Here is a 27,967-nt window from a genome sequence, read left to right as displayed (position 1 = left end):
AGATTTGAATATTTGATTACTAAACATCTTTTGCATACCAAAAAAAATCTTCTTTCGCCCGTTGGGTATATTGAAAAAAATAAATCAACAAATAAAATATAAAATAAAATAAATCTTCTTTGTTGCCGTTATAAAATCTAGATCTATATTGAGTCCTCGTATTTTACTTTCTTTTAAACCGTCCAAAACAATTAAACTTTTCAAAACAAAGATATACTAGTTCAATAAATTTATTTATGAGTAAATTAGCTAAATAGTCATGGACTTGAGGTTTGCATCTTTTTGGTCTTTTGACTAAAAATATAATGGGTGATCCTAGATTTTGATGTTTGCTCATTTTTGTTTACTTTTGCAATTTTTTTGGAGTGAAATGTCCCAAGTCATTGAGGACATTTCTGTACCTTTCTATTCCCACTCATCTATAACTACACACGTTTTCTCTTCTTTTCTTCTCTCTTTTGCATTGTAAAATACGTCTCACACTTTTCCATCCCTTTTTAAATGTAAAATAGAGAAGCTCTTGCTCGATGCATCTCTTCTGCCTTCCCATTATTCACATTTTAAAGAGTACAAATGTACAATAGTATAGCATCCACGACCAAGGGATGTGGGATTTCAATAATCACCACAAAAAAGAAATCTTTTATGACAAAAACTCGAACTAATTAAAAGTTTAGAACAGACAAAAATATTTCACAACGGGAAAATGCACAATCTACATGAGTATTTTGGCAAATAATGAAATCTACATGCTGCAACATTACAATATTATCCCTAACCTTAACCAAGAAATGATACTACTGAATAATGTGAAGCAACCTTAATTAGTCATCTCCAATACAAACTTCATTCAGTTATAAACGAGAGTTTCAACACAAAAGAATAGAAGTAACAGGTTGGAATCACGAGCAGTTTTAATGAAACCATGTAAACATACTCCAAAATCGAACTTTATTAAAAGCAATTACTAACTACCCAATATATTACACAAATTCATAAATCCCTTGGTCGATTAATTATTCTTTATAAAAAGCAATTACTAACTACCCAATATATTACACAAATTCATAAATCCTAATCTACTTAATTCTGTTAATTCAACATGAACCCTAAATTCTACTCATCCGACATGAATCTAATTTCTGCTAGAGCTGCCCAAGGTTTACCGAACCGGCGGTTATGGTTCTGAACCGAAACCGCAAAAAATATCCCAAACCGAAACTGTGAATTTTAGAACCTTGGTTCGGTTCAGGTTCCAAATTTTTCGAACCGAAACCGCGACCGAACCGCCGGTTCTGGACTGTTCCAAACCGGCGGTTTCACGGTTCCGAACCGCCAATGCAATGATAAATTTAAACATAGTTAATCCTTATATTAAAACTATACTCCATTGAATAAAACATTGTTGAATGATCCGGTTTATGAGTTTTATACTTACATAAGTAACTTTCATTTTTAGATTTGGTAATATCCGTAGAAACAATAATGTTGGACAAAATTTTGTAGCAAAAATAACTTTATAATACTATTTGTTAATATTGGATGGTAATTTGGAAAACATAAGAGAAAAGATAATAAAATAAAAATAACTAAATTACAAGATGGAGTCTATGGAGTATGGTTATGGTAATAACTTTATAATACTATTTCTGATTTTATTAATTAACATAGTTTTTTACGTATGGAGTATGGATCATTATTAATAAATATCTATCGAACATTTTTAAATAAAACTTAGAAAAATTGATTACTTTAAATAAAGCATAATACTCAAATTAACATTGGTTAATGAATTTGTAGTCTTCAAAATTGATTAGCTGAGTCTTCAAAATTGATTGGTTGGCGGTGGGCGATGGCTGCACTATTCAAAATTGATTGCACAAAACACCATTTCTTTTATTTTTATTTATTTATTTATTTTGTTCTTAAATGTTGATTTTAAATTCAAATTGGATCTCATTTCTCTCTATTTTTATCTATAAATACTCCTCTCTATCCTCACTTACACTCACCTCATTTTCGTGTTAACAAGAATTTCTCTCTTCAATTTAAACTATCCATTTCCTTGTTCCAATTTATTTTATAATTTCAAATTATATGGCAAAAAAAAATTAAGCAAAAAAACTGTGAAACCGCGAAACCGAACCTAAACCGCTATGAACCGTTCAAAATCGGCGGTTCGGAACCGAAACCGAAACCGAAACCGCCTGTTTTCGAACCGAAACCGAAACCGTGAAACAGCCCCACGGTTCGGTTCCGGTTCCGGTTCCATATTTTCTAAAACCGGAACCGGCGGTTCCGAACCGAAACCGACGGTTCATGAACCGTGGGTACGTCTAATTTCTGCTACTAAATCAACTCCAAAATTTTCAAAATCATGAAAGAAGTCACTCGCTGCTTTTTGAATATAAAGAAGTGTTTTTCGCGTGGGGAATGCGCTACACATTTAGGTTGGAGACGCACCTATGCGTCTCTCACAAATTTAGCTGTTAAACAAAAGAGCTTCCAGATCGAAAAGCTCAATAGTAGTCCCTCTGTCGCTGTCACAAATAGGAGTACCATTTTTCCATTTTGGTCCGTCCGTGAATAGGAATTCCGATTCATAATTACTATAAATGGTAAAGAAGCCACACATTCCACTAACTTACTTCAGTCACATATCATCCCCAAAGAATATGCACTTTGGGACGACATGGGTTTTAATATAAAATTAATAAAGTAAGAGAGATGTAAGAGAAAAAGTAAGTAAAGTATTGTTAGCGGAGAATGAGTTCCACCTCATTAGAGAGAAAAGACTTCAAAATTAGAAAGTGCATATTCTTATGGGGCGGAGGGAGTACTATATGTGGAGCCCATATTCCATTAACTTTCTTCCACCTAGTTTTCTTAACATTTTTCTCATTTTTTGAAACCCTTGTCAGATAGGAATGAGACTCCTACCTATTCGCGGACGGAAGGAGTATATTATACCGAAGCAGAAATCCGCGCACCAATCTCCACTAAACGTCTAATGATTTCCTTCTACAGTAAAAACAATTGCGTTACAAACACTCCGATAGTCCACATTCTTCAGATCATTCAAAACTGTATTCCACAAAACATTTTTGATTACTCTGCAAGTTGTTTCTTCCATATCTCTTTCAGTGTTAAATAATGAGAGAAGGTAAATGTAAATTAAGTTGTGTCAGAATAGGCAGAATACTGTGTAGTCGAGTGGATGAAAAAAAAGTAAAAAATGTGAATTCAGGCATTTCAATCCAAAAAATACACACAAAAAAAGCAAAGTAAAAAAAATGAGTAAACATCATAATGCAATAATTATCTATAATATTTTGGCAGTTGAAAGATCACAAAAGATCAAACCTCAGAAAATCTAAGGACTATTTTTGTGGAGTAATTCACTCGTTATTTATCTAAAAAGACTGGGTAGTTAGCAACATGAAAATGACTGAGTTAGTATTGGGTAAATGAGAATAAGTCTTGGCATAACTTTAAAAAGAAGAAATAAATGGCAGTCAAAGCCGCGATGATGATCATCAAAGCAACAGCTACTTCTTCTTCCAACTGATTTTGATTTTGATTTTGATTTTTGTGATTTTGATCCATCCAACACGCAAATGGAGGAGGACACAAGATCAATCTTAATCTCCATCGCCATAATTTTACTCCTCATAACCTCCATCATCATCGCCCGCCTCTCTCTCAAACTCTCCGAATCCTTCTACCTCATCTGCGGCGCCGCCCTCGCCGCCATCCTCGCCGTCGCCGCCATCGTCGTCCTCCGCATCCGCTACAGCACCCGCCGCAAGCAGCTCGAGCACCAGCTCAGCTTCCAAGGCCGCGAGCTGCGGATCGAGTACAGCTTCCTCCGCAAAGTCGCCGGCGTCCCCACCAAGTTCCGCCACCGCGAGCTCGAGGAGGCCACCGACGGCTTCCGCTCCCTCCTCGGCCGCGGCGGATCCGGCGCCGTCTTCAAAGGCATCCTCTCCGATGGCACCGCCGTCGCCGTCAAGCGGATCGACGGCGAGGAGCGCGGAGAGAAGGAGTTCAAAGCCGAGGTCGCCGCCATCGCCAGCGTCCAGCACCTGAACCTAGCTCGCCTCCTCGGCTATTGCATTGCCGCCGGCGGCAGCCCTCGCTTCCTCGTCTACGAATTCGTCTTCAACGGATCCCTAGACAATTGGATTTTCCCCAAAATTAAACCTAATCAGAGAAGCGGCTGCTTGCCCTGGGATCTGAGATGCAGAATCGCGTTAGATGTAGCAAAAGCCCTAAATTATCTCCACCGCGATTGCCGATCATGCGTCCTGCATTTGGATGTGAAGCCGGAGAACATATTGCTCGACGGCGATTTCCGCGCCCTAGTTTCCGATTTCGGACTGTCGAAGCTCAAGGGGAGGGATGAGAGCCGTGTTGTGACGACGATCCGCGGCACGAGAGGCTACATGGCGCCGGAATGGCTGCTGGAAAACGGTGTTTCGGAGAAATGCGATGTTTACAGCTACGGAATGGTGGTGTTGGAGATGACTGGGGGAAGGAGGTGCATCACTGAGCTTGACAAGGGGCATCACTCCAATAAGAAGTTTCAGTTCTTTCCGAGGATTGTGGTTGAAAAGTTGAAAGAGGGTAAGTTGATTGAGGTTGTGGATGATAGGTTGGACAAGGCCGATGTTGATGAGGCCGAGTTGAGACGGATGGTTGGGGTGGCGCTGTGGTGCATACAGGAGAAGCCGAGGATGAGGCCGACCATGGCGGAGGTGGTTGAGATGCTGGAAGGACGGATGCCGGTGGAGGATGCGCCCGACACGCAGATGCTTGTCGTGGATCTCTTGTCGATTGATGAAGACGACGACGATGATGGAAATGCGAGAAAGGACAAGCGTAGGCTGCCAAGAGCTGTGGTGGTGCGCGATAGTCCCTTGTCCGTAGCTCCCTCGATGGCCTTCTCCACGCTGTCGGGACGTTGAGCCGGAAACTGTTTGTAGAGGTAGACAATTTTTTGTTGCAACAAGACTGCAACTAGAATTATACATTTGAGGTCGATTTATTCAATTTTTTTGGCAGTGTCTCAAGATTAGATTAGGTTAGGCCTTGTGACAATAAAAGAACTCTATTACACTTTTGTAACTTCCACACCAACTCTTTAATCAAATGTGAAATACACAAGTGATAATTTCAATGTGTACTATACAGAAATGATGACGGATTTACAAAATTTGTAGCTGCACACATTCTGTATTTGGACTTGATGGAAATGGTTAGAATGTACATTTGCCAAATTAAATATACAAATTTACAAATACTCGTTTTCCAACTTTAAAATCCTAAAGGAAATCGGAAACTAAATTCTAACAATCCGCACAGCAATTATTTAAGATCAGTATTTATAGGAAATGTTCAACTATCGATTTAAAAGAAATGGACCGTCAACAGTTTGAAATTATGCAAGATAAATTAAAACTTGTGACTTTTTTATTTCACAATATCGAATGGAACATTCAGTTTTATGTATTGAGGTCGTAATACTTGTCCAGCACTTTTTCAGTGTAATCTCCAAAAGAAATAGATCCATTTGGCATGATAAACTGTAACAAATTACCAACACCACACCATAAATATTTGAAAATATATAGATTCATCATGCTGATACAAATCTAACTGGCTCACCTCATGTGTATTCGCCAGCTCCGGAAAAAGAAGCTTTTCATCCCTGTACATAAAAAATCACGGATAAGAATTGCATTAGACACTTTGATAAGGTTCTAATGCCATGTTTCTGCACGCAATACTACATTTCATCCATACATTACCAATGTAAGATGACAAATGATCCAATTCTGTTCAACTTATGTTATAACAGATGGAATCCTACATGCAAATATTCGTTTTGCGCAGTTATAACTCGCCAACTGCTTCCAAAAGATACAGGTTTTTGAAGCTAGCTTATGTTGCTCACATCATTTTATCAGCAAACTATAAAATGCCCAGCTTCATAAATCTTAGCCCCTCTATAACGAAGAAAGTTTGCAGCATACTGATTCACTGTTTAATGGCTTGATAAACAGATTCTGTTATGGTTGATTTAGAACCAAAAACATAGAGATGGAGAGATTTGTGAATAAGAAATAAGTACCAGTTAGGCTGCATAAATAATGCAAATGTAGAACGTTCAACACCAGATGCCACCTCACCTTTTGGTGCCTATATATCAAAACATGGTTAAAAGATAATAATAATAATAATAATAATAACCAACGAACTAAAACATGGTTAAAGGCAAGACTACCCGAACACAGTGTGGTGTTGCACAAAGTCGAGCTCCCGACAGTATCTCAGTCGTTTCACCTATTTGGTAGGCAATTTCATCTTCCCCATACACCACCTATATCAGTAAAAGCACAGATGATGACAAAATCGAAAGCATGTCTTAACACAAACACCGTACGAAGGGATATGGGTCAAGAATTGGGGCATAACATTTATAAAGTTTATTGGATATTTATAGATATTTAAATAAACAGCACGGTTCCTGTCTACCGTACTTGTAAGTTGTATATACGTGAACAAGACTGGGGTGCAACAAGTCTCCTTCAACTATAGCTTATTCGATTCGAGCTTATGGTACTCTTTTACAAGTCTTTCATCTTTATTTCTAACTACTTGTCTAGCGGCCCTAGACTATATGGATGGATCTTGTGATCTTTAAAGTAGCATACAATAAATGTAATATTTGAGCACATAAACACAATCAAGCCTTTATACTACTGTTACAATGAGCAGAAAGAAATATACTTTGACTATTTGACCTGAACGTGTTTTTACATAGAGGCCAGCAGTGCTGTCAGGACAAGATATTTCCACAGAATCTCTCGTGAAAATTGCACTAGTAAGGCCTGTATAAGGGATTCCAGCATCCATTAGTCACAATAAAGTAAGACAAAACTAGTAGAAATTTCTCAAGGGAACATGTGTTTTCTACTAATCAGACTTTATACACTCTTATTACTTATTAGGGTACAAAACAAAGGGAAGGAAAAAAATTAAAGGAGAGAAATAATATGTGTGACAAACTAGAGAGAGATGCAAGTTCCTATACCAAGATTACATCTGAATTTAGTGTAGCTGAAGAAACCATGGAAATAAAGTTCGAATATGCTTTTACGGACATCTGATTCGGATATCAGCATCATACATGTAGAAGAGTACAATCAACGATGCAAAAACAAAGAATAAAATTCTGCTTTTTATACATTAACAATCATTATCGTAATAGCCTCTTCTATACGGTGATGGTAATACAAGATCTATAATTTAGATACCTGTAAGGGAACCATGATCTGTATGCCATCCACACCATGATGACATAGATTCACCACCATCATCTACAACAGAAGTGCTGCCATAAACCCATTCATGAATGACCAATATAAGAGAAAAACCGTCTTTGATATCTATTTTTAAAAATGACTGTGTTAGAATAAAGTGGTGAGAAAGACTGGTATGTAAATAGATTAAGAATGGAGCACAGTGAACTGAAACAGAATTTGACAAACAATCCTTTCATGAGGCCAATTCTTTAACGAGGTTATACGATAAATTACTATCCTTAAACCAAACAAATGACTAAACATTCCTCTCAAAGCTCAAATGACCTATATAAAAGACTAATAAAAAGACTAGGGAAATGAATATGATCATAATACAATTATTAGTAACTCCACCAAACTACCTCCACCATCTTGTAACCTCTCCTTGTAATAACTCTCCATTACTCTTATCATTATAACAATATAATTATAAGTAATTGTTGCACTAATGTCTCCCTGCACAATGCATATCACAGTGATTCTTGCAAATGGGAGTTCAATAGTAGTCAAATTAAAAAGAATTCAACTTTTTTACTGTGGCTGTAAAAATTATTATGAAAATGTTCAACCATAAAAAAGGGTTATTATTGAATCAGTTTGTTAGTTCTTTTTATATTGTAACTAGTATTACTTCACAATATAACAAGATACTAAAAAATCTAATGTCCCAAATCCCAATATTTGCAGTGAGGTGAGAGGTTTTGTCACAGTAGTGGGAATTCATATATTTGGAGGCACAGTATAATCATTTCTTTTAAAATGCAATGATCCTGGGAATGCTAGCTTTGCAAGGAAAGAAATGTACCACTGATGGGATGGAAAATAATATAGGAGACGGCCTTTGTGGCACTGAGACCGAAGAAGTATTTGCTGCAGACTTCCATTTTCATGCATTTTCAACTTATTTGACTCTGGAGAAGTACAGATCAAGCAGCAACAGATTAGATACGAAAGCTAATGTATCACAGCAAATGCAAAAAATCCCAGCCTTCAGCAGCATAGGGATCCGCTACTGGGAAAAATAAGGACACAAAAGGCTCTTATAGTAGTAATGTGTTAGCTTAACAGTTTACTGCATTCAAATTATGTTTGGCTTGTTATAAAAGCTAGTACTAAAAAATGAACTGCATCAAATTTCAAAGCCATTTTAAATTATAGGCATACGTCAATGATCAGTTGTATCTTCATTCCATAACTAGGGATACACAACAGTTTTCTCCTTTTTATATTAGTTAGACTAGGGGCTTTGGAAAATATTTAGCCAAACAATAGCCAGATTTTTGTTTCTAACCCTATATTATAAGCAGGCAATAGATGGAATGGGACAAAGTTTGCATTTATTAAATGTATCATGCAGCACAATGCACACTAGATACATCATGCATTCAATATTACACAGTACATCCTAAAGTGAACGAAATTGACACTGGAGAAAAAACATAGCAAGTAAACAAAATCAAAAGATGAAGAACTTACTATATTGATCGCAATGGTGTGCCAACAACAATCCAACATCTAGTATCAACTTTCCAAGAGCTTTAAAGGCTACACGTGGTAGAGGTAGAAAAGAAAAGAAGTCAGGTATCCAGATCCAGACCAATGAAAATTTAAGGAAAAATGTTACGGAGCAATAGGCGGAAGCACCTTAAATGTCACTGACAATTAAGGTAGAGAATATAAAAACAATTTATTAGACAGGTCCAGAGTAGCTAGATCCCAGCACATACCCAGTTCAAGTTCTGGCAATACATCACGAGGCCATATATTTGGTCCACAGTAAGAAGGATACCTAATAGGAAAAGATCATCAAAACAATCAGAATTCAGAGAGTATAGTATTCTCCAATATTAAAAAAATAAGTGGACCTTTTAAATGGCCTTTATATTCTATGATAAATAGATCAGATTCAATTCTCAACCAAGTACAGAAATTTCATTTTTCGCAAATGCTAACATAGGTGACACACAATTTTATATAGCATGTATAGTTTCGAGTTTAATTTACTACTCATAATTGACAGGTTCCAGCCAACCAAATGAACTGTGACAGATACTTTAGTCTTCATATTAAAACAGGTAAATACTAGGTAGTTAAATTAATCAATCATTCATTTGTTATTAGTACTAATAAAACAAGGACAGCCCAAAACCGCAGGCATATTCTGTGGGATGAAAAATTTACAATAGGAACAACGTATGAGATTTAATGACAGTCTATTAAGCTATACATTATCCAATATTCATGATAATATCATATTTCTGTTACTGCTTACAAAAGTAGTAGCACTGTAGCAGAAGTTATTACTACCTTTTAACAAGTGATTGGTCATTTGTGGGGACATCAAGTATTGGATTGGCATAGAAGGAGCCTTTCATAGTATCTGTTAAATATAATCAAACTCACCCGAGTCAAAAAGTGTTACGAAATAGCAACATAGAAAGTTAGATAATGCAAGTGAAACGGATGATATGACTATCGGAATGAGAACCGAAGTTGTATACAAGGAAAAAAAGCTGCTAATGCCCCACTAATCTATATTTTAGGGACCCAATTACCTGGTTTACCGGACTCAAGTTTTTCTTTTCCATGACTCCATCCAAAATTGTACCTACATATACTCCTCAAGATTCAAAGTTAATAACATTTTAAAAAGCTGAATACCATTATACCCCACAAACAAACATGGAAAACATAAGCAAACTGAACTAAAGGCAGGAGTGCGATCCCAAGGTGAGTAGCTGAAGACATAGAATGATAGAAGGATAATGAGAAGAAGGATTGACATACCTACTGTTAGGATCTTCAAGTTGCAGCTTAACATCTTCCGGGAGGCCAGCTAATCTGATTCAAAATTATGACAAGGTGAGAGGCAGAGAACATGAAAAATCTAATATACAGATGAGTGATGAAAATCAAGGGTCCATCACATTGGCGGAAATCATGTAGAATGCATACCTAGGTGCAAGGCATAGAAGATTTTGACGCAGTAATTGATAACCAGGCACCTATACAAATGGAACCAAATCCAGTTACAAAGTTGATTGCATTTTGTTTACATGTTGCAAGTATTAAGCTAGTAGGAGTATATCTTACTTTTCATGAACAAAGTTGGAAGGCCTATTGTATGATTTTATGTTATTTTAATTTGTTTTCCTTCTGTATAGTCAGTGTGTGTATGCTTTTGTATGAATTTTCCAAAATATTAATAACTGATATCCAGATAATTTGACACCAAAATATTTCCCAGTCAGAGATCCTAACAAAACAAATAAACAACAAATCCAACTATTCGATTCCAGTTCCACAATCAAAATAAAACACGTTGATTTCATTTATGTGGGAGGCCTTTTTGTGTGGAAGAAGAAAAGGTTGTGGTCAGCTCTCGCGAGAGGGAGAGAGAGCTGATACTCCATAAATTCAGTAATTTAAAATAATAAAACAGAAAATCACTCCATACATTCGATATGGAGAGAATTCCGAGGCCGTTGGGGCCAAATCCGAGCTCAATTTTCTCCGATAAATCCGCACTTGTATCCTATCGTCAAAACAAAGACGATGTATCAGAAAATATGCACTCCGCATAGCTACCATCTCAAGCACAAGTGATCGATATCGGGATTACCTTCAATTGATGGTAGGAAATAGTAGGTGTTGAAAGAGTAGGAGCAGGAGTGTGCCAGGACATTTCAGCAGCTGATCGAATAGCGGAGCACCGCGGTCGAAATGAGAATTTCGCAAGTACAGCCGTGTGCGGCGGAGGCAGAGGGGCGGGGTTAGCGTAGCCGTGGCGGAGAAAGGCGGAGTGATTTAGAGAAGTCATGTTAGTTGTGTGAGCTGTTATGGCGCCGTGTGCAATTCGACCAATCTTTTTTTAAATTTGGACGTCGTCATTCCGCCGTTACGTCTCACTAACGAGTTGCTTTTTTATACATTTTCTTATTTAGTACTCCTTTTTAATACGCCACTATCAAAATTTGGATTTATCTTTCTTTTTATCTCTTTTTAAATCGATCAACCATTTTATGTAGGTATAGTGAACTATAAAACTAGTACACAAAATGGGTTTGCGTATTCAACATTTATAAAATCAAATCACATTTTCTATAAAGTTTTGTAATTTCCAAATTCAGTTCCGATCTTTACTATTTTATCCTTCAGCTCTTAAGGGATGTATTTTACCATTTAGCTTGATTTGATAAGTGTGTTAGACCACCAAAATTGTGATTTTTAAATATTTTTGTACGTCTGTTGTGATTTTTTAAGGATTAAAATTTTTTATGGTATTATTAAATCTTTGTATATTATTTCAAAATAAATTATTTAAATCTTTGTAGTGTTATCTAAAAGTGAATTATTCAAATCTTTGTGATATTTTTGAAATTATTGCATTACAATAACAAAATTAATACGTATTTGTAATATTATTTCGAAAATATTGATAATTTATTTTTAAAGCATTCATTTTTAGTTTAATGCTTGATTACAACAAGTTTTACTCTACATCTCATTATTCATGATTGCATTACAAAGTAAGGGCGTGTTCACTATGTAAGAATTTGGCAATTCTAGGCCCAATTGAGGGAATTATGGTTGTTCACCTTTCACTATTTAATTGTTGGGGGCCTTACAATTGGGGGTCGGCCCGCACTGTTCATACCAATTGAGGAAGAATTTAATTTTTGTCATATAAGTAAGATTTGTCAGTGCATTGAAAAGTTCACCAAAAATGGACTTGGTTTTATACATTTGCCCACTTTTTCATCTTTCCACCTACACATTTGCCCCACTTTTTCACCTTTCCACATTTTCCACTCGGAGGGATAAATTTGTCAATCCATAATTCTATTAGGTCAAAATCTTTATTTTGGGTAATATTTGGGCCAATTCTAAGATACTAAACAATGGGGAAAAAATTATATAAGTGGATCAATTCTTGGAAGATTTAATTCCTCCAAATGTTAGAATGGAAATCTCCTATAGTGAACTATAGTATATCTTTTTTGCAATTCTTCTGTTTCCACTCTACATCTCATTATTCATGCTTATTACTACTAATTTTATGATTTTAATAATATTCGTTTAGGAGTGCGTTATCATGGTAACTTTTCTTAAATTGCTAACTTGCTGCTCATCAACGCAGTGTATTAAAGATATCAACACGATCACGTTAAAATATCAACACAAATTTGTGTTGAAATTTAGGCATAATTTGCTAGCTATGATAATTCTAGATTAGTTTATTTAACCTAGGGGGTGTCGAAACGGGTACCCGCAGGTACCCAAATCCTATTTTGCGGGTACCCGAACCCAAAATGTTCAATATTATACTATCCAATCTCGACTTGTATGTTATACTAAAAACTCAATACCCGCATCGGGTATACCGAACCCGTAGTTGCGGGTACCCAAACCCGCTGGCATAATTTGAGTTGTGTATTATATTATTCAATGGTATTATGCCTTTGGTTTTCGATAGTAACTATCATCAATGCTAGTCATCTAATACAATAATTTTATGCACATATTTGTCATTCCAGAATGTATTTTGGGATTTCATGTACATGTATGTACTCTATAATGAATTTCTGCTACGAAGCCGAAGAAGGAGAAGTTAATCTGCGTACAAAATTTCTCACCGCAATTTTAGTAAAACAAATACAAGTACAATTATGCAGCAACAACTCAGCAATCTCGATGGCATTTAGTGCAACACCTTTGCTATTAGATCTCTACAAATAGATCAAGCATGTCGAAAATCAAATCACCATTCAAAAGTTTAATACGAAACCAAAAACAATTAACTTTAATCATCAGAGAGGTCAGAGGAGACACAATTGGAAATAAGATCCGGCAATATATTTTTCAATATTTGAAACTGATTAACTAAAATAAATTATTTGAAAACCCTAATCCTAAAAATACCGGGTATTATCGGGTACACTCGCGCGGGTAACGGGTATACCTATACCAGCAAAAATTTAAAACACAATACCCAATCCCGCCCCGTTTCCCGTTTTTGTCGGTAGCGGGTACCCGATACCTGGCGGGTTGCGGCTACCCGTTGTGAATTACCCGTTACCCGCTACCCGTTTGACACTTTTTATCCTACATTATTGATCATTTGGTAGCTTAATTTATTTATCTTTAAAGCCTATGTTTAAGAACGGGTCCGATATAATAAACTCTCATATTATAGATAAGTATTCTAATCTCCATAGTCTGATTATTTATTTGCATCAATTTTGAACCCTGACAAATCTATATTTTTACCCAAATACTCTCATATTAATCTATTTTTTTACACAAATATCTTTTGTTTTTATTTCTCCACATCTGTTCCATCATTCACAAACTGAACTACATGGAAACTGATCTCAATTGCATGACACGAAGAATGTGCACATTGGGGGGGAAAAGTGTATTAATCTGCAATGAAAACAATCGCGATTCTCAATTCCGTCATCCTACCCCAATAATTTTTTTGAATTTTTCCTAAATCATGTTCCCTGATCAATTCTATCTCAAATCACACTGCGCCTTGGCGCAATTTTGCTATATGAACTAGGTCTTGCGCTCAATTGCTCGTCGCTGGAGTCGCGGTCAATTGCTCGTGATTGTGGAGCCCAAATTTTGATACATTCTTCCCAAATTTCATCGTGATTCTAATATTTAAGAAAAAATGAGTAGCACACGCTTCACACATACGCAACACACATTGTATTTATACAATATGTTTTAACAAATGTTAACACGCATTGTATTTATACTCCACCACACACAGCACACACCCACAACACAAATTGTACGCATACTACTCTACCACACCGAGCACACACACGAGACACACACAACACAACAATTCATGCACGCACGGTACATACGCCAAAATCTCTTTTAGTTTGTAGACATAAATATTCAGATCGAACCACGTAAATCTTAGTTCCTTTCGTTTTATCATCTTTGAGTTCATAGTTTCAACATATTCAACGATTCTTTTTTTTTTATTTATCGCGTTGTGTTTGATTATATTTAAGCAATACCCTAACACGTGTAACACTCTTACGAGCGACGATAGATTGGCTGTTTTCCATTCCTATCTGGGTAAGATGTCCTTCACTCGCTAAGGAATTTGTTGAGACGAGTCAAAAAGAAAGAAAGAAAGAAATAAAAAGTAACTGTAAAACCTTGGGCATGTTTGGTTAAAGAGTTCATCATGGGCATGTTTGGTTAAAGAGTTCATCATGAAAAGCGTAAAATTGAATTGAAGTGGACCCTTTGATTTAGATATGTCTATAAGTAAATTGTGCAACCACAGATTGTTTGAACAGGTTTGCAAATTAAGTATGCTGATGAGTTTAAAAACCAAAAAAAAAAAAAAAAACTTTGAAATGTTAACTAATCACTAAAGCAAACAGGAATGCATAATTCCAATAAATGTTTTCCTAAAGTATTTGCCAATCACAGTCAAGGACAACTACTAACTAGAAAGGTAAAGAAATTGAACAACGAATTCAGATTGAACTTTACCAGTGCTTCAGTATCTCCTTCCCCTTCCTCTCCCTCGTCCTCTACCTCTTCCTCTCCCTCTTCCCCTGAATTCAGTTCGACTGGAAGCTCCAGCATCATCTCTTTCGAAACTGAACATGCTTATCTTTATACTTTTAGCATCCATCATATGCGGATCATTTTGTACCTAAATGTATAACATAGAATATGAGTTAAAATGCAAAAACAGAAGAATCTAAAACCATATTGTAGGGATCATGGAACACTCCTGCTAGGCAGAGGGTGACTATAAACAACATAAATAAAAAATAAGGTTTGATGCATCGATCGAGATAATTGGAAATGGTGTACTCCATATGAAATATTGTTGGGTAAGAAATAGTTACATGGTTTTCCTCCAAATCAAATTGCTCCTGCAGCTGTCTTGCAAGCTCCTCATCTTCAGTGTAGTGGTGGTGCTCATGTGTTGTCTGAAGATTGCCTCCTGTTTTCCTCCTTTCCCACTCATCAAGGGTGAGCAAAGATGAGTCATCTTCTGTATCCTTTCCCCTACGCCTCTGAAATCTAGAATTGCGATCACCAAAACTAGGCTGACTTGTTTTCTGGAGAAGTTTCTGAGCCGCTACTTGATTTTGAACAGGTACAGATGCCACAACTGTAATAGATTCAAACAAGTTACTGTGGTATAAGTACCAGAATTAACTATCTGAAAATTCATATTTCAAACTTTAACGGAAAGTAATGTTGGGTTGATCTATAACACTAGAGTGCGTATAAGTATACTCCGAGAAATCAAAAACAGAAATTTATTATGCACCACTATAGAAGTTCAACCAAAGATCCACAGGCTACAATAAGTTTACCTTTTGGTCTTTCTGAGGCAGTTGCCTTCTCGGGATTTCCTTCATTTGAGTGAAGCAGCTTTGCTCCATCAGTTAAACCATCTTTGGTTTCATTATTTTTCTGGAGCTGGACATTCTGGCGCAAATTGGAGCACTCGCCTCTTGCAGCGAGACTTTGTCGATGATCATTTGAGTATGCCGCTGAAATCCATCCGACCCAAAATATTATAAGTTTGCTTTTAACAATGGGAAGCCATGTTGAATGGCCTCCTCTTCTTATAAGTTTGCTTTTAACAATGGGAAGCCATGTTGAATGGCCTCCTCTTCAACAAGAAAAATCGCAGTGAAGGAATATTTAACTGGTTCCATCCAGGGAGTTGAATTTCTGAATCTGTTAAAATCGGATATATGGAGAGAATCAAAACCCTCCAGCTTGATACATAGTTTGGTTCAGACTCATTTCAATATTGAAGATGAGCTTGTTCTTTAGTTTTATTATTAAATCGAATACTCCACTTGTTAACTTGTACTCATGATGATACTTTCACTTATTATTAAATCAATTGTTCCATTTCTTATCAATAAGACATTTTTTTCTGACTGTTACATTGAAGGCATATGTAATTTATGGGGTAAAATAGTGTTTTGCATGAAAAGTAAGTTCAACTTGATCATGAACCTGTGGCACTGGAAAATGCATACCTTCAGAAGACGGAGTGTATGAAGTAGACGAAGGGCCTCGTCCGGTTCGAACTTGGAGCTTTTCGAATGATGGAGGATAGCTAGATGCATTTTCTTGTGATGGCCTGAGCTTGTAGCGAGAAACATTCATGTACTTGCGCTTTAACTGCCATTCTTCGTAAAGAGACTGAACAACGCCGCCTAAAACAGTAATTACATTTTTGTTCAAACACAAAATACCACTGCGCATATCAGCTTTATTCTGCAGCTTGACCTGGAACACAAGCAAAAACGTTAGTACTAAATATATTACGAAAAAAGGTGCATCAGTGAATTATAGTCCAGGCTATCCAGCAAAAAGCCAACTAACATATTGAACATGGACAACATGTAACGCAATCTTAGTAAATGTGCATATTTTCGAAAGATATGCTCCCATCTAAAGGCTAAGCAAGTATGTGTAAAAGGTATAACTGCTGTCCTGAAAGACATAATAAATACAAGCCGTCCCAAAGGCTAGGTAGGTCATCTTATTAGTTCATCTGATGGCAATTCAATCATGTTAGCTTGGGTATGACATGACTCAGACTAACTACTGGCATAAGAAAAGTTTTAAGAGCTAAGACCTTTGTCCCAGGGCTAATATCATCAGGAAATGACGGCACATGTGAGTACTCTATAGCAGTTATTTCATTGTGTCCATCTGTGAGCTTCAATAGTAACAGCCGTCTGTTGTTTGAATTTTCTGAAGCAGCCTCAGCCAGACTACTCCGAGATATATCTCTGCTTGAGCACACCTGTTCCATAGAGAAAATTCTATAAAGGGTGAGATAGTCCATGAGTACATAACATAACAAATACAAAGTCACAGGATCAAAACAGGACTTTAGGCAGCATAAAACATAAGAACAACTGAACAAGTTTGCTTGAGAGAAGTGCTTCAGTGAATATAAGGGAAGACAAATTGGATCCATAGTATATTTTAAAAATAAAATGGGGCTTGTATTATTCCAGATGTATCAGTTTAGTCCAAAATCATTTTTTATCATTTCAACCAGAAAATTTCACATTCAGTTCTAGTCTCATATAACAGAAAATAATGACCATATGTATTTGTGCCCTTATGCTGCTAGCCTGCTAGATTAGTGCATGCTGAGTGAAACATGAGAAACAGCTATTCATGTATTCTCCTTATCAGGACAAATGCTAGAAGCTGGTACAGCTAAAACCAAAGACAGTCAAGCAATATATAGACATGTTGATTTGCAACTAAAAAAACTTTATTGGCACTGATAACTTATGAATGGGCATGCTTGTATATATCAAAGTCCAGAAACATTCAATCATGTCATTTTTAACCCTACCTGTCCTTTGGTTTTCAAATACTTTGCCTACAGTTGTAAGAGTCCAACTAGATTCAGAGGGCAGAGTAAAGTAACATGACACTGCTATTTATTGATTTGTATAAAATGTAAACCACAAATTATGACAGCACGCACTTCCCGTTTGCAAATTTACCAAACTACTCTTGATTACCTATTGTGAAGGCTTTATAAATCATTTTGGTTCAGCTGGATACATGAGAAAATTGAATTTCCTACCTTCTCTGTATCTCTGTGTACATTCAATGTTGGAAATTTCTCATTCATATGTTCACACTCCTTATCCAGTCTTCGAAGTTCAATAAACTACATGCACTATAATAGTCAATAAATAGTTTCTACTTGAATCTCTTCAATCAATTTGAGGTGATTTAAATACAATCTAACATTAATTCACGGCACGAATGATATATCAACATTCACAGTCCAGTGCTTTGTGGAAAGGGATGAGAATAGTAAGAATGAGGGATATGTCCCATTCGCCTCATTTTTTGGTTTATTCCAAAAGTGTGGAATCATTTCCTTACTCAAGCTATCAATCCCATTCCAATTCCCATTATCAGTCAGGCATTGTAATTTGCTACAAAGAAATAAATTAATTAATAGATTAAAAATCCGACTCAAATTTGTATAACTCCACAATTAAGAAAGCTACACTAGTGGGGAAATATTATGTACCTGAAGCACAATTGGACCTTGAAGATGAGAGGTTTTGGTGAGAAGAGAAGGTTGCGGCAAGCATTTTCCGCCAAACGATCGCAAGTCCATATTGAGAAGCTCTGATTCAACTGAATCGAGGGCGGCAGATGGTGTGATGAGTTCTCGAATTCGGTCAGTGTCTTTTAAACACCAGCCTCTGGCGGCGAGAGCTGCCGAAAGATGAGACTGCGAAGAAGAAGCGGCGGCGGCCGCCATGACCAAAGCACGATGGAGATGGTTAGTTACAACGGCGTCGTCTAAACATTTGGCTACTCCAAGTTAAGCATTAACTTGTATTGAATCAGATGATTTACACATCTTATCAGAGTTTAATAAGGGTATTTTTTGTGGAAAAATTGATGAAATTAATTTCGGTAGATGATCCAAATTAAACAAATAAGAGTATTTTTTGAGTACTGTCCGTATTGTGTTGGGCTACATGTCCTATGCAGAATTGGACTATGTTAATTTGCTTCATTTTAGTGGTCCAAAAATATTAAGTTGGGCTCATATAAAACTCAGGACTAAGTAACAGACGAAAAACCACCTAAATACCAATTTCTAAGATCTAAGCCCAAGGCCTACAACCTCGGCATGCGGCACGCGGCCTCGTTGAGGCGATGACGCGCGTGTTGGCTTTACCGTCCATTTATTGTGCACTTCATTTATTACATGTAATTATTTAGCCTCTAAAATACAAGTTTAAAGAAAACTCTTTTTCAATGTGAGATTAATTAACATACATTAGTTAGTATGATAACTTCATATTATTGTAATAAACTTTAATTCATATTTATCTCACGCTCACATGAAATAGGTTTAGGAAAATAAAATATACCATGATCATCTACTGGAGTGTAAATTAATTTTATATCATTCAATTTCATAAAATCAAATCTTTCATTACTTGTACAAGTCAGTCAAACTGGGCTTTAGATTCCAATAATCTCACACATGAGTGGAAATAATCAATATGCATTATGACAAGCTCACTACTTAGGAGGTGTAAAAGTATCATGACTTTGAAGTTTAAACCGACCATAGTCAACACCATCAGATCTATATGAGGATTAGCAACACAATGATTAAACTATTCCTCAACGGCGTGCACTGAGACAACGATTGTAACACTTAAAACACTTCTATCTCATTCGTTTTTACATTTTGTTTCCATTGTTGGCCTTGGACGCGAATTCATTAGTGTATTTAATGATGCAGCTCCACTTCTACTTAAATATGTGATTCTTTGCGAGTATCTTGTCATACTCAACCTCACCATTAGGCAAGTTTTTCACGCTCTAATGGATCCTTGTTACAGGCGAGAAGGCATCAAAAAAATAACCCTTCCTTTTGTTTGAAATCTTCGACCGCCAATCATGCCTTGTATTTGTCAAAGGTTCCCTATGCCTTAAGTTTCTTCTTAAGAATCCATTTGCATCCTAAAAATTTGCAACCTTCAGGTAGATTAACTAACACTAAAGTGTGATTTTGCAAAATATAATCAATTTTGCGTTGACCAGCTTCTCCAAATGCAACTCATTTGGTCCAAGGAAAGCTACTTTGATCAAAGTTAGTTCTTCATCCAGCGTTGAAAGCAATATAGTCAGGACCAAAAAATTTTGGCATCTTGACCCTACTACAATCCCATATGGGATTTTCGAAATTCCCATCTTTATTTCTCTCTAATAAGTGTCTCATTTCTTTAATTATAATTAGTGTATTATGGTCAGATCATGGATCCATGGGGTTGAATTAGGCCACACATGTATGTACTTTCACCAATTAAAATCGAGCCTCAATTTAATTCTAAGTCAAACAGAATACTCAATCTGCCATAAAATAGTCTTCTTTTTTTCGTTTTAGCGCGTCCCACAAATCTTCCATTTTTGGTAAGTTTATCTTCTCTTATGAGGTGACCCCATTCCCCACCAAAAATTCCCCCAATCACTTTTTCTCTATATCCCTATCTTACATTACCAATTTGATATTAAAAATCGTATCGTCCCTAAAGTCCTTTTTTTGGATGCAGGAGTATTATTTTCGACCAATATAAAAAAAATATTATTGTTAGTACAATTGATACACATGGAATTTGCATATTTTAACATCAAAATTTGGCTAGTTTTGATTGCATATTATGTGAATTATATCCATTATTCACGTGTTTCTGAGTTTTAAAAGAAAATGAACTGAAATTTATAAATTCTCATCAATTTCTAATGAATACTATCTTTGTCTTCGAAAGAGCTTCGCGTTGATATCTCGCACGCTTCAATTGGAGTTCCGTAGAGAAAGTTATAGCCGATTTACGAAGATTGCACAACCGAGTACAACCCTGCAGGCCGCAGGGTGGGGAACAGACGAGATTCGTGATCTCTAGATGATTATTGCCTTTTTGAAACCCAATCTTTTCTTTATTGAAGATATACCTTGTACTCCCATCATCCACCAAAAAATAATCTCATGAATGGACGACACGGGTTTTAAATAAAGTAAATGAGAGACTGAGAAAAAAGTGGGTAAAATATGAGAGAGAAGAAGAAGAAAAAGAAAAAGCGGATAAATTATGAGAGAGAGAAAGAGAAAAGATGGATAGAATAGTATCAATAATTTGAGAGAAACTTTTCATTTTTAGATGTGAATATTTTTTGTTCACACCATAAAATGAAAAGACGAGACTATTTTTCGTAGACAGGGGGAGTAGGATTCAATTTCTACTATATCTCAATATTTTTCAAGCCTATAGATACCCTATTTCCTACCTGAATTCATTCATCTCGGAGCCTCCAAGTCTTCCATACTTCGCACATAAAGTAGTCTTTTTTAAGGATCTAGGGAACTAGTTGCATGTGTTTTATTGATAACCTCTTGCTTGCATGTGTGTTTCTCTCACTCTGTCCCATTAAAAATGAAACATTTCCCTTTTTGGATTGTTCCATTAAAAATGAAATGTTTCCTAAAATGGAAATCTCTTTTCTAATCTCTCTTACTTTACTCTCTCTACATCAACTCATAAAACATCACTGCATAAAAATCCATGTTGATTCCCAAATGTTGCATATTTAATGGGACAGGGGGACTACTTTTTAAGGATTGACTAATAAAGAAATACTACCTCCGTCTTGCATTAACTGTTACATTTACTTTTCTGCACTCCATCTATAAAAATGATAATAAATAGTTAAAGTCGAGAAATAGTAAAATAAGAGAGAGAATAAGGTAGAGAATAGTCTTCTTTACATTATTTTCTCTCTTACTTTACTATTTATCCACTTTAACTATTTATTATTCCATCCGTCCCAAAAGAATATGCACTTTAGGTTCGGCACAGGTTTGAATGTAAAATTGTTAAAGTAAGAGAGAGGTAGAGAGAAAAAGTAATTAAAGTATTATTAATGGAGAATGAGTCCATCTCATAGAGAAAAGACTTTCCAAAATTAGAAGTACATACTTTTGTGGGACGAACTAAACATGAAATAGTGCATATTCTTGTGGGACGAAGGGAGTATCATTTTTAACCAAACGAGTGCAGAAAAGTAAATGCGACAGTTAATGAGTGACGGAGGTAGTAGTTCATACTTTTTAGGATAGGGACGGAGGAATTATTTGGGAGAAATATCAGATTTTACCAAAAATTCTTGGTTTATTCAATCAATATCCATAGATTAATGCAATCGCTTCAAGATAACCATGCAATTTAGGGCATTTCCTAGCTATTACTACTAATAGATAAGTAATTTGTCGTCTTCAACATCTTAAGCACAAATAAAAAATCGTTATAAAAGATCAATAAATATCACCAAGCGGGATTAATTAATTATACATGAAACTTTAGCACATAAACTGACGTGGATGGTTAGTATTTGTCACGTCAACCTTTATCCTACCCTAAAAAAGATTGAAATCCTTATCTTCATGTATCGAGTCAATAGTGAGTAGGAAAACGAAAATAATTTATCATCATCAAATAATTATCAATCGCTAAGCCTAATTATTAAGTACTCCCTCCGTCCCAAAAAAGATGACCCATTTCTTGGGCGGCACGTGATTTTATGCAGTTATATTTTGTGTGTTAAGAGGAGAGAATAAAGTAAGAGAGAGGGAATAAAGTAGAGATAAAGGTGTTTCCATTTTAAGTAATGGGTTATCTTAGTTGGAACAAACCAAAAAGGAAAGTGGATCATTTTCAATAGGACGAAGGGAGTACTTTCTTAATCGAAATTTAATGAAGCGTTGTAAATACTTTATATAGTTGGACAACTGCAACTCAGTTAATGTTTATTTGGCTTCCCAGATTATTTTCTTCCAAATCCAATTCATCATCTTAAAAATCTTAGTCCCCAAAATCTTTATCTAGATTTGCCTATAAATATTTATACCTTGCTGTAGTATACATGAGTGGTGTAACTAATTAAATCATCATAAAGAATATCTATCCTAATCTAAAGTGACAGTTTGGTAAAAAGACATTTTTATTCTTTTTGATGGGAAAATACTAAAGCTAATTACTTTGGCTTTTTTGTCATTTTGATAAAAGACTTGATGATTGGTTAAATTGATGGCTCAATGACATACAGATTCTCAAATAAGCTACTGAGAAAAGGCTCTATTAAATCAGTATTGCTATACAAGTATACAACCTACAGTTAAAACCAAACCAATCTAAAAAATCAAAGAAGCAACACACTCCTGCGAAGCAAGCCCGAAGGAGAGCCGGCGAGACATGGCGGTGGACGGCGAGGCAGGCGGAACCACCGTCCGCGAGGCAAGCTGGACGGACGGGAGCTCCGGCGAGGCAGATGGGGTGGCCGGCGGGGCAAGGCAAAGCGGAAGAAGAAATACAAGTCTTCTTTCGTGGAGGCAGCGGCGAGGTGCTGCTCCTGGGCAGGAAGGGCGCTAGCGTGATGAAGAAGGGTGAAAGGAAACCCGACGCAGAAAGTCGTTGGAGGACGGCGAGGAAGGGCGGTGGCGTGGCGGTGGGCGTGGCGGTGTGGTAGCGATGCACGGGTCAATTGCGCCGATTGAGAGAGAAAGAGGGAGAGGCAGCTCGGGCGGTAAGTTGTACGCAACGACGATGATAGAGAGCTGCCAGTGATTGGAACCAGTGAAACGAGAGAGTCATGCGAATGCGAGGAGGGGAGACACGTGAGAGAGAAGTGGTGAGAGGAGGCAGCGCACATTTTACCCTGACATTGAAACTATACATTATTGAGACATTTAGAGTGTCCACTATAGTTGGCCGGGTCAAGCCACAAAACGTGGCCAGGCCACAAAATCGTGGTCGGGCCACCAATGTCCATGTTTTACACTATAGTGGACATGCCCAAACCACCAAATAATTTATTTTTTTCATTTTGTGTATATTTTAATTAAAAATGGGTATATTTATAGAATTTGTGTAAGAATGAGGTAAAAAAATGTGTATACTTATAGAAATAAAAAAAATAAAAAAAAATCAGAAAATAGAGAGAGCCGCGGCCCGTGGCCGCTGCAATAGGAGAGCCACGGCTCCCGCCCAAGAGCCGCGGCCGGGCCACGATCGTGGCGCTCCTGTGTCCACCCCCCCGCCGCGGCTGCCCACCCCCGTCACTGTAGGGAGCCGCGGCTCGCGGCTCTCCTGTGGCCTGGCCACGGCTCCCCTATAGTGGATGCTCTTAGGGTTACAACCGAGACATTGCATTTAGGTCCTTTTTAAGAAGAGATTAAAATGTACGTTTGCACAACCAAAATTAAAGGAAGGAGATGAAATATAATTTATTTGCATAAATATGCTGGAATAGTAAAATGTCATTGAATAAAAAAAATTCATTCTTTTCTGTATAAATTTTTACAATTAGAGATTATTAGTAACATTTATTTTGTGAAAGGGAAAATTATTGAATTATATTCAAATCAATTGCTTTTAAACGCTAGACGTTAGAATTGAGAATATTATTTATCAAAAAAAAAAAGAATTGAGAATATTAAGAAAATATTGCAAATGTATATTATACTAGACTTTATTTTTGTTGGATTTTATAATTTAGAAAAGTTTATAATATAGAGTTGTAAATTGGATGTAAGGCTATCATTATGTTTTTTTGGACTACTAATTTATTGGACTTTTGTATATATATCTTTTAAATTAAATTCCTCTTTACTTATGTAACTATATTCATATAATTTTGTTTTGCTTTTCAGTGGAGTCAAAATTGGAATTATGCTAAAGAGTAATTTGTCTTCTTTTTGGATCAAAATTGAAATTTTATTCATCATTGCGGTGCTTCTTACAATTAATTTGTCTTCTAATTCCCAAAACTCCATCATTACGCTTTAAAGGAGAAGGTCACTTTCCCAAACACCCATCATTAATCCTTCTCCAATCGTCACCTTCAATTTACAATTAATTTAGTACTTTCTCAACTATTTTTAAAATTTTATTTTGTCATATTATTATCGGATAAATCTTTTATTTGTCATACTGAAGGTCTTTTGCATTATTGTGTTTTTTTGGAAACAAGTATGGGAGTACCGCTAATTGAGGGAGAGATGTATTGCAAGGTGACGCCGAGCGAGAAATAAACAAAGAACATACTGATGGATTTAGCCGGAGATGGCGCCAAATCGCCGTATGATTTTTAAGGGAATTCAAATTGAGTTCTTCAACTGAAAAATATATAAAGAGAGAGAAAGATTGCTGGTAAAATTCAAGAGAGTATGGTGGAGCAACGGCCGGCTGGCGACGCCATGGACGACCAGGAACACAAGCAGCGAGGGAGGTGGAGTCAAAGGAGGAAGGTGGGCGGAGGTGCTAGGACTGGAAATTGTGGTGAAGTTTTTTTTTCTTTTCTGTTTTTAAATTGTGGTGTTAAATTATTTCAGACGAGATGACGGAAATGAGATTTTAATCCCCTTGCCCTTTACTTTTATTCTTTTCCTTTTTTTTTCTTTTTCTTTAACTTGTCTTGGGCCAAGTTCTTTTAATTAGTATTTGAGCCAGCTTGGATAAAAGAATGGAGAAATAAAAAATGTTTTGAGCTGGAAATGAAGTAAAGAATTTCTTGTGAGCTCGAATTAATTCACGGAATTGTGGGGACGTGTGCGGCCGGCCAGCGTCGCCTGCGACGTCTCTGGCAGCCGCAATGACTGAAAAGAGGGATAGAAGAGGCAATTAAAAAAAATTAGAAAGAAATATGGATTAACTGAAATGTTTTTTAATTAAATAACTAGATATTCTATGCTTTGTTGATCAAAACTTTCAACTATTTATTTATTTAAGTTATAGTATGATTTTTTCCCATTTGATCCTTAGTCGTGCATTTTCCTTTGTTTGTATATTTTATTTTAACTAACTCATACTCTTTGATTCTTAGTACATCTCCTCTTTATCATTTACTTTATTTTATTTTACTCCACTCACATCAAAAATTAAAAATGTACAAAATTATTTGCCGAATATGAAATGTTTCATTTATAGGATTGAGAGATATACATTTTTCTTTTTGTTATTTTTTATAATATTTTTAATTATTTATAATGTTTTGAATACTTATTGTAATTAACCCATATTCTTAATTATAAATATCATTATATTTTCTTTATCATCTTTTTTTTAATCTACTTACTTTATAATTTATCTTTTTAAAAATTTTATGTCCCGTGCATAGCACGGGTGATAACACTGGTTATAATAATATATAGGTTTACTAGACAATCGATCGCGTATGATCGGTCACTCGATATTTACCACATTCATATTATGCAATGTGTTTGGACACATTTCTTGCAATTTGATGGATCATAATCTTATATGTATAAAAACATATTTACATACTTTTTTCCTAGTAATTTAGGCATTAGTAATGCTCAACAAACACAATCAGAACGAAGGAATATTCTAACGTCATGAAGCTATTACTTTATATGATGGAAACAATTAAAAAATGTGTGTTATAAGCTGTTGCCAACTAGTTAAAGATAATGATGTTATTTCTACACCTGCCATAAAATTAATATGCCAAGTACAAGAGAAAATATTACACAATGTGTCAAGAACATTAAAATGAAGTATATAAAAGCAAAACTTGATGAAAAAAAGTACTTGACCAAAGAATTGAAAGTGACATAAATTTGGAGGACCTTCACCTTACTAGTAAAAATGGCCCATAAATTGCTGTCCAGTTGGACACTCAATTATTTGATGGCAAGTAATTAATGCCATTTTATTATATTTTCAAACTAGCCAATTATAAAATTAGAAAGAAAAATAAGGAGTATCACCTGTTCTATATATAACAAGCATCAAATTTTGTCTAGTATATTTGTTTTGTCACATCTAAGTTCATCCCGGCTATCTACACTAGGGCTGGCAATTTTTGACACGACACGATAACACGACACGAACCGGCACGAAATTAATGTGTTTGGGTCAGAGCTTATCGTGTTCGTGTCCTTATCGGGTCGACCCATTAAGGACACGAAAATTTCGTATCATGTTCGTGTCGTGTTCGTGTCGGGTTCGTGTTATCCGTTAACAATGCGTGTTCGTGTCGTGTTCGTGTTATCCGTTAACACATAATATTTTAATATTATTATTCTTATTAACACATAATATTTTAATATTATTATTCTTATTATTTTCATTTTTCAATACTTATTTTCGTGTCATTAATGGGTTCGTGTCGTGTTGACCGGAAACGGTTCGTGTCGTTATTGACTTCGTGTCGTGTTCGTGTCGTGTTCGTGTCTGAGGGTAGCGGGTCGTATTCGTGTTCGTGTTTGAGGTTTTCTTAACGGGTCGTGTTCGTGTTTGTTGTTATCGTGTTCGTGTCGTTATCGTGTCGACACGATAACGACCCGACACGCACGATTTGTCACCCCTAATCTACACTGATTAAGCCTAAAAAACAGCACAATTAACTAACAGACCTAATCAAATAAGAATAAATCTAGAAATATGGCCCCAAAAAAAATAAAAATTCGTCAAGTATCAAGAAATGGAAATTGTCTCAAACATGATAATATCAGCAAAGATTAAAATTCACACGTTTTTTACTACGGATATTGGTGCCTAATATTACGAAATCTTTTAACTATATCACGAACTTAAATAGTTATTGAATTTTTCCCACCAGGGATATTTTAATCACGTCGGTATCATTTTTCAGTGGTAATAACCATATCTTAGGTGATGTAATAACAAATTAAATGTAGCCGGATTTTGTCACTGGTGGAAAAAATTCAACAACTATTAAATTCGTGATATTATATGTCAGGTTCAAAGTTCATGAGAAAAAATAGATTTTTGAAAAGTTTCGTGATATTAGGCGCATGATTCAAACTCGTAATTGTTAGAGTTCGCACGTACTTTGTCATCGTGTCAAGTCCATCTCGTTTTCTTCGACGCGTCTGCTTAACCATTGTTGCCTCAACCTGCTTAAAACCTCTGTTTTTTAAAGTCCAGAAACAAATCAGTCATCAGCAGACAGTTGTGAGAATAGAATAAGCCCCA

At 36.0% G+C, this 27,967-nt stretch overlaps 3 protein-coding genes across 3 annotated transcripts; 1 reads left to right on the top strand and 2 right to left on the bottom strand.

Moving 5' to 3' along the window:
* The first annotated feature begins 3,617 nt into the window (after positions 1-3,617).
* On the top strand, positions 3,618-5,179 carry LOC125186889 (putative receptor-like protein kinase At5g20050). The gene has a single exon (XM_048083373.2). The coding sequence runs from the start codon at positions 3,618-3,620 to the stop codon at positions 4,965-4,967; it is 1,350 nt and encodes a 449-aa protein (XP_047939330.1). The 3' UTR covers positions 4,968-5,179.
* A 271-nt stretch (positions 5,180-5,450) lies between these two features.
* On the bottom strand, positions 5,451-11,189 carry LOC125186890 (2-oxoglutarate-dependent dioxygenase htyE-like). The gene is made up of 15 exons (XM_048083374.2): positions 10,990-11,189; positions 10,825-10,902; positions 10,323-10,372; positions 10,155-10,208; positions 9,923-9,975; positions 9,675-9,747; positions 9,095-9,156; positions 8,844-8,912; positions 8,173-8,278; positions 7,320-7,396; positions 6,793-6,893; positions 6,287-6,382; positions 6,134-6,201; positions 5,668-5,710; positions 5,451-5,585 (listed from the first exon to the last, which is right to left on the bottom strand). Exons 1-15 carry the CDS (start codon positions 11,185-11,187, stop codon positions 5,505-5,507), a joined length of 1,209 nt encoding a protein of 402 aa, XP_047939331.2. The 5' UTR covers positions 11,188-11,189; the 3' UTR covers positions 5,451-5,504.
* Positions 11,190-14,770: 3,581 nt separating this feature from the next.
* On the bottom strand, positions 14,771-18,786 carry LOC125186962 (tudor domain protein (DUF1767)). Its single transcript, XM_048083453.2, has 6 exons — positions 18,457-18,786; positions 17,023-17,193; positions 16,418-16,670; positions 15,737-15,916; positions 15,260-15,528; positions 14,771-15,060 (listed from the first exon to the last, which is right to left on the bottom strand). Exons 1-6 carry the CDS (start codon positions 18,691-18,693, stop codon positions 14,902-14,904), a joined length of 1,269 nt encoding a protein of 422 aa, XP_047939410.1. The 5' UTR covers positions 18,694-18,786; the 3' UTR covers positions 14,771-14,901.
* Positions 18,787-27,967: the final 9,181 nt, after the last annotated feature.

The sequence above is a fragment of the Salvia hispanica genome, chromosome 5 (genome assembly GCF_029641045.1).
Source record: "Salvia hispanica isolate PSC_SH4W2 chromosome 5, Shi_PSC_v1, whole genome shotgun sequence".
NCBI lineage: Eukaryota > Viridiplantae > Streptophyta > Magnoliopsida > Lamiales > Lamiaceae > Salvia > Salvia hispanica.
Note: the sequence above shows the minus strand (reverse complement) of the source record. Positions and strands in the feature narration are given on the sequence as shown.

Bases quoted from the DNA above. Each gene is read 5' to 3' on its own strand.
- LOC125186890 (XM_048083374.2), bottom strand. From the start codon at position 11,187: ATGACTTCTCTAAATCACTCCGCCTTTCTCCGCCACGGCTACGCTAAC. The intron at 9,976-10,154 runs GTATGTCAATCC...GAGTATATGTAG, and splicing joins CTTGAAGATCCTAACAGTAG to GTACAATTTTGGATGGAGTC. The intron at 8,913-9,094 runs GTATGTGCTGGG...TACCACGTGTAG, and splicing joins ATTGCCAGAACTTGAACTGG to CCTTTAAAGCTCTTGGAAAG.
- LOC125186962 (XM_048083453.2), bottom strand. From the start codon at position 18,693: ATGGCGGCCGCCGCCGCTTCTTCTTCGCAGTCTCATCTTTCGGCAGCT. The intron at 17,194-18,456 runs GTACATAATATT...TCTATGGAACAG, and splicing joins AAGGTCCAATTGTGCTTCAG to GTGTGCTCAAGCAGAGATAT. The intron at 15,061-15,259 runs GTAACTATTTCT...TTATACATTTAG, and splicing joins TTGATTTGGAGGAAAACCAT to GTACAAAATGATCCGCATAT.
- LOC125186889 (XM_048083373.2), top strand. From the start codon at position 3,618: ATGGAGGAGGACACAAGATCAATCTTAATCTCCATCGCCATAATTTTA.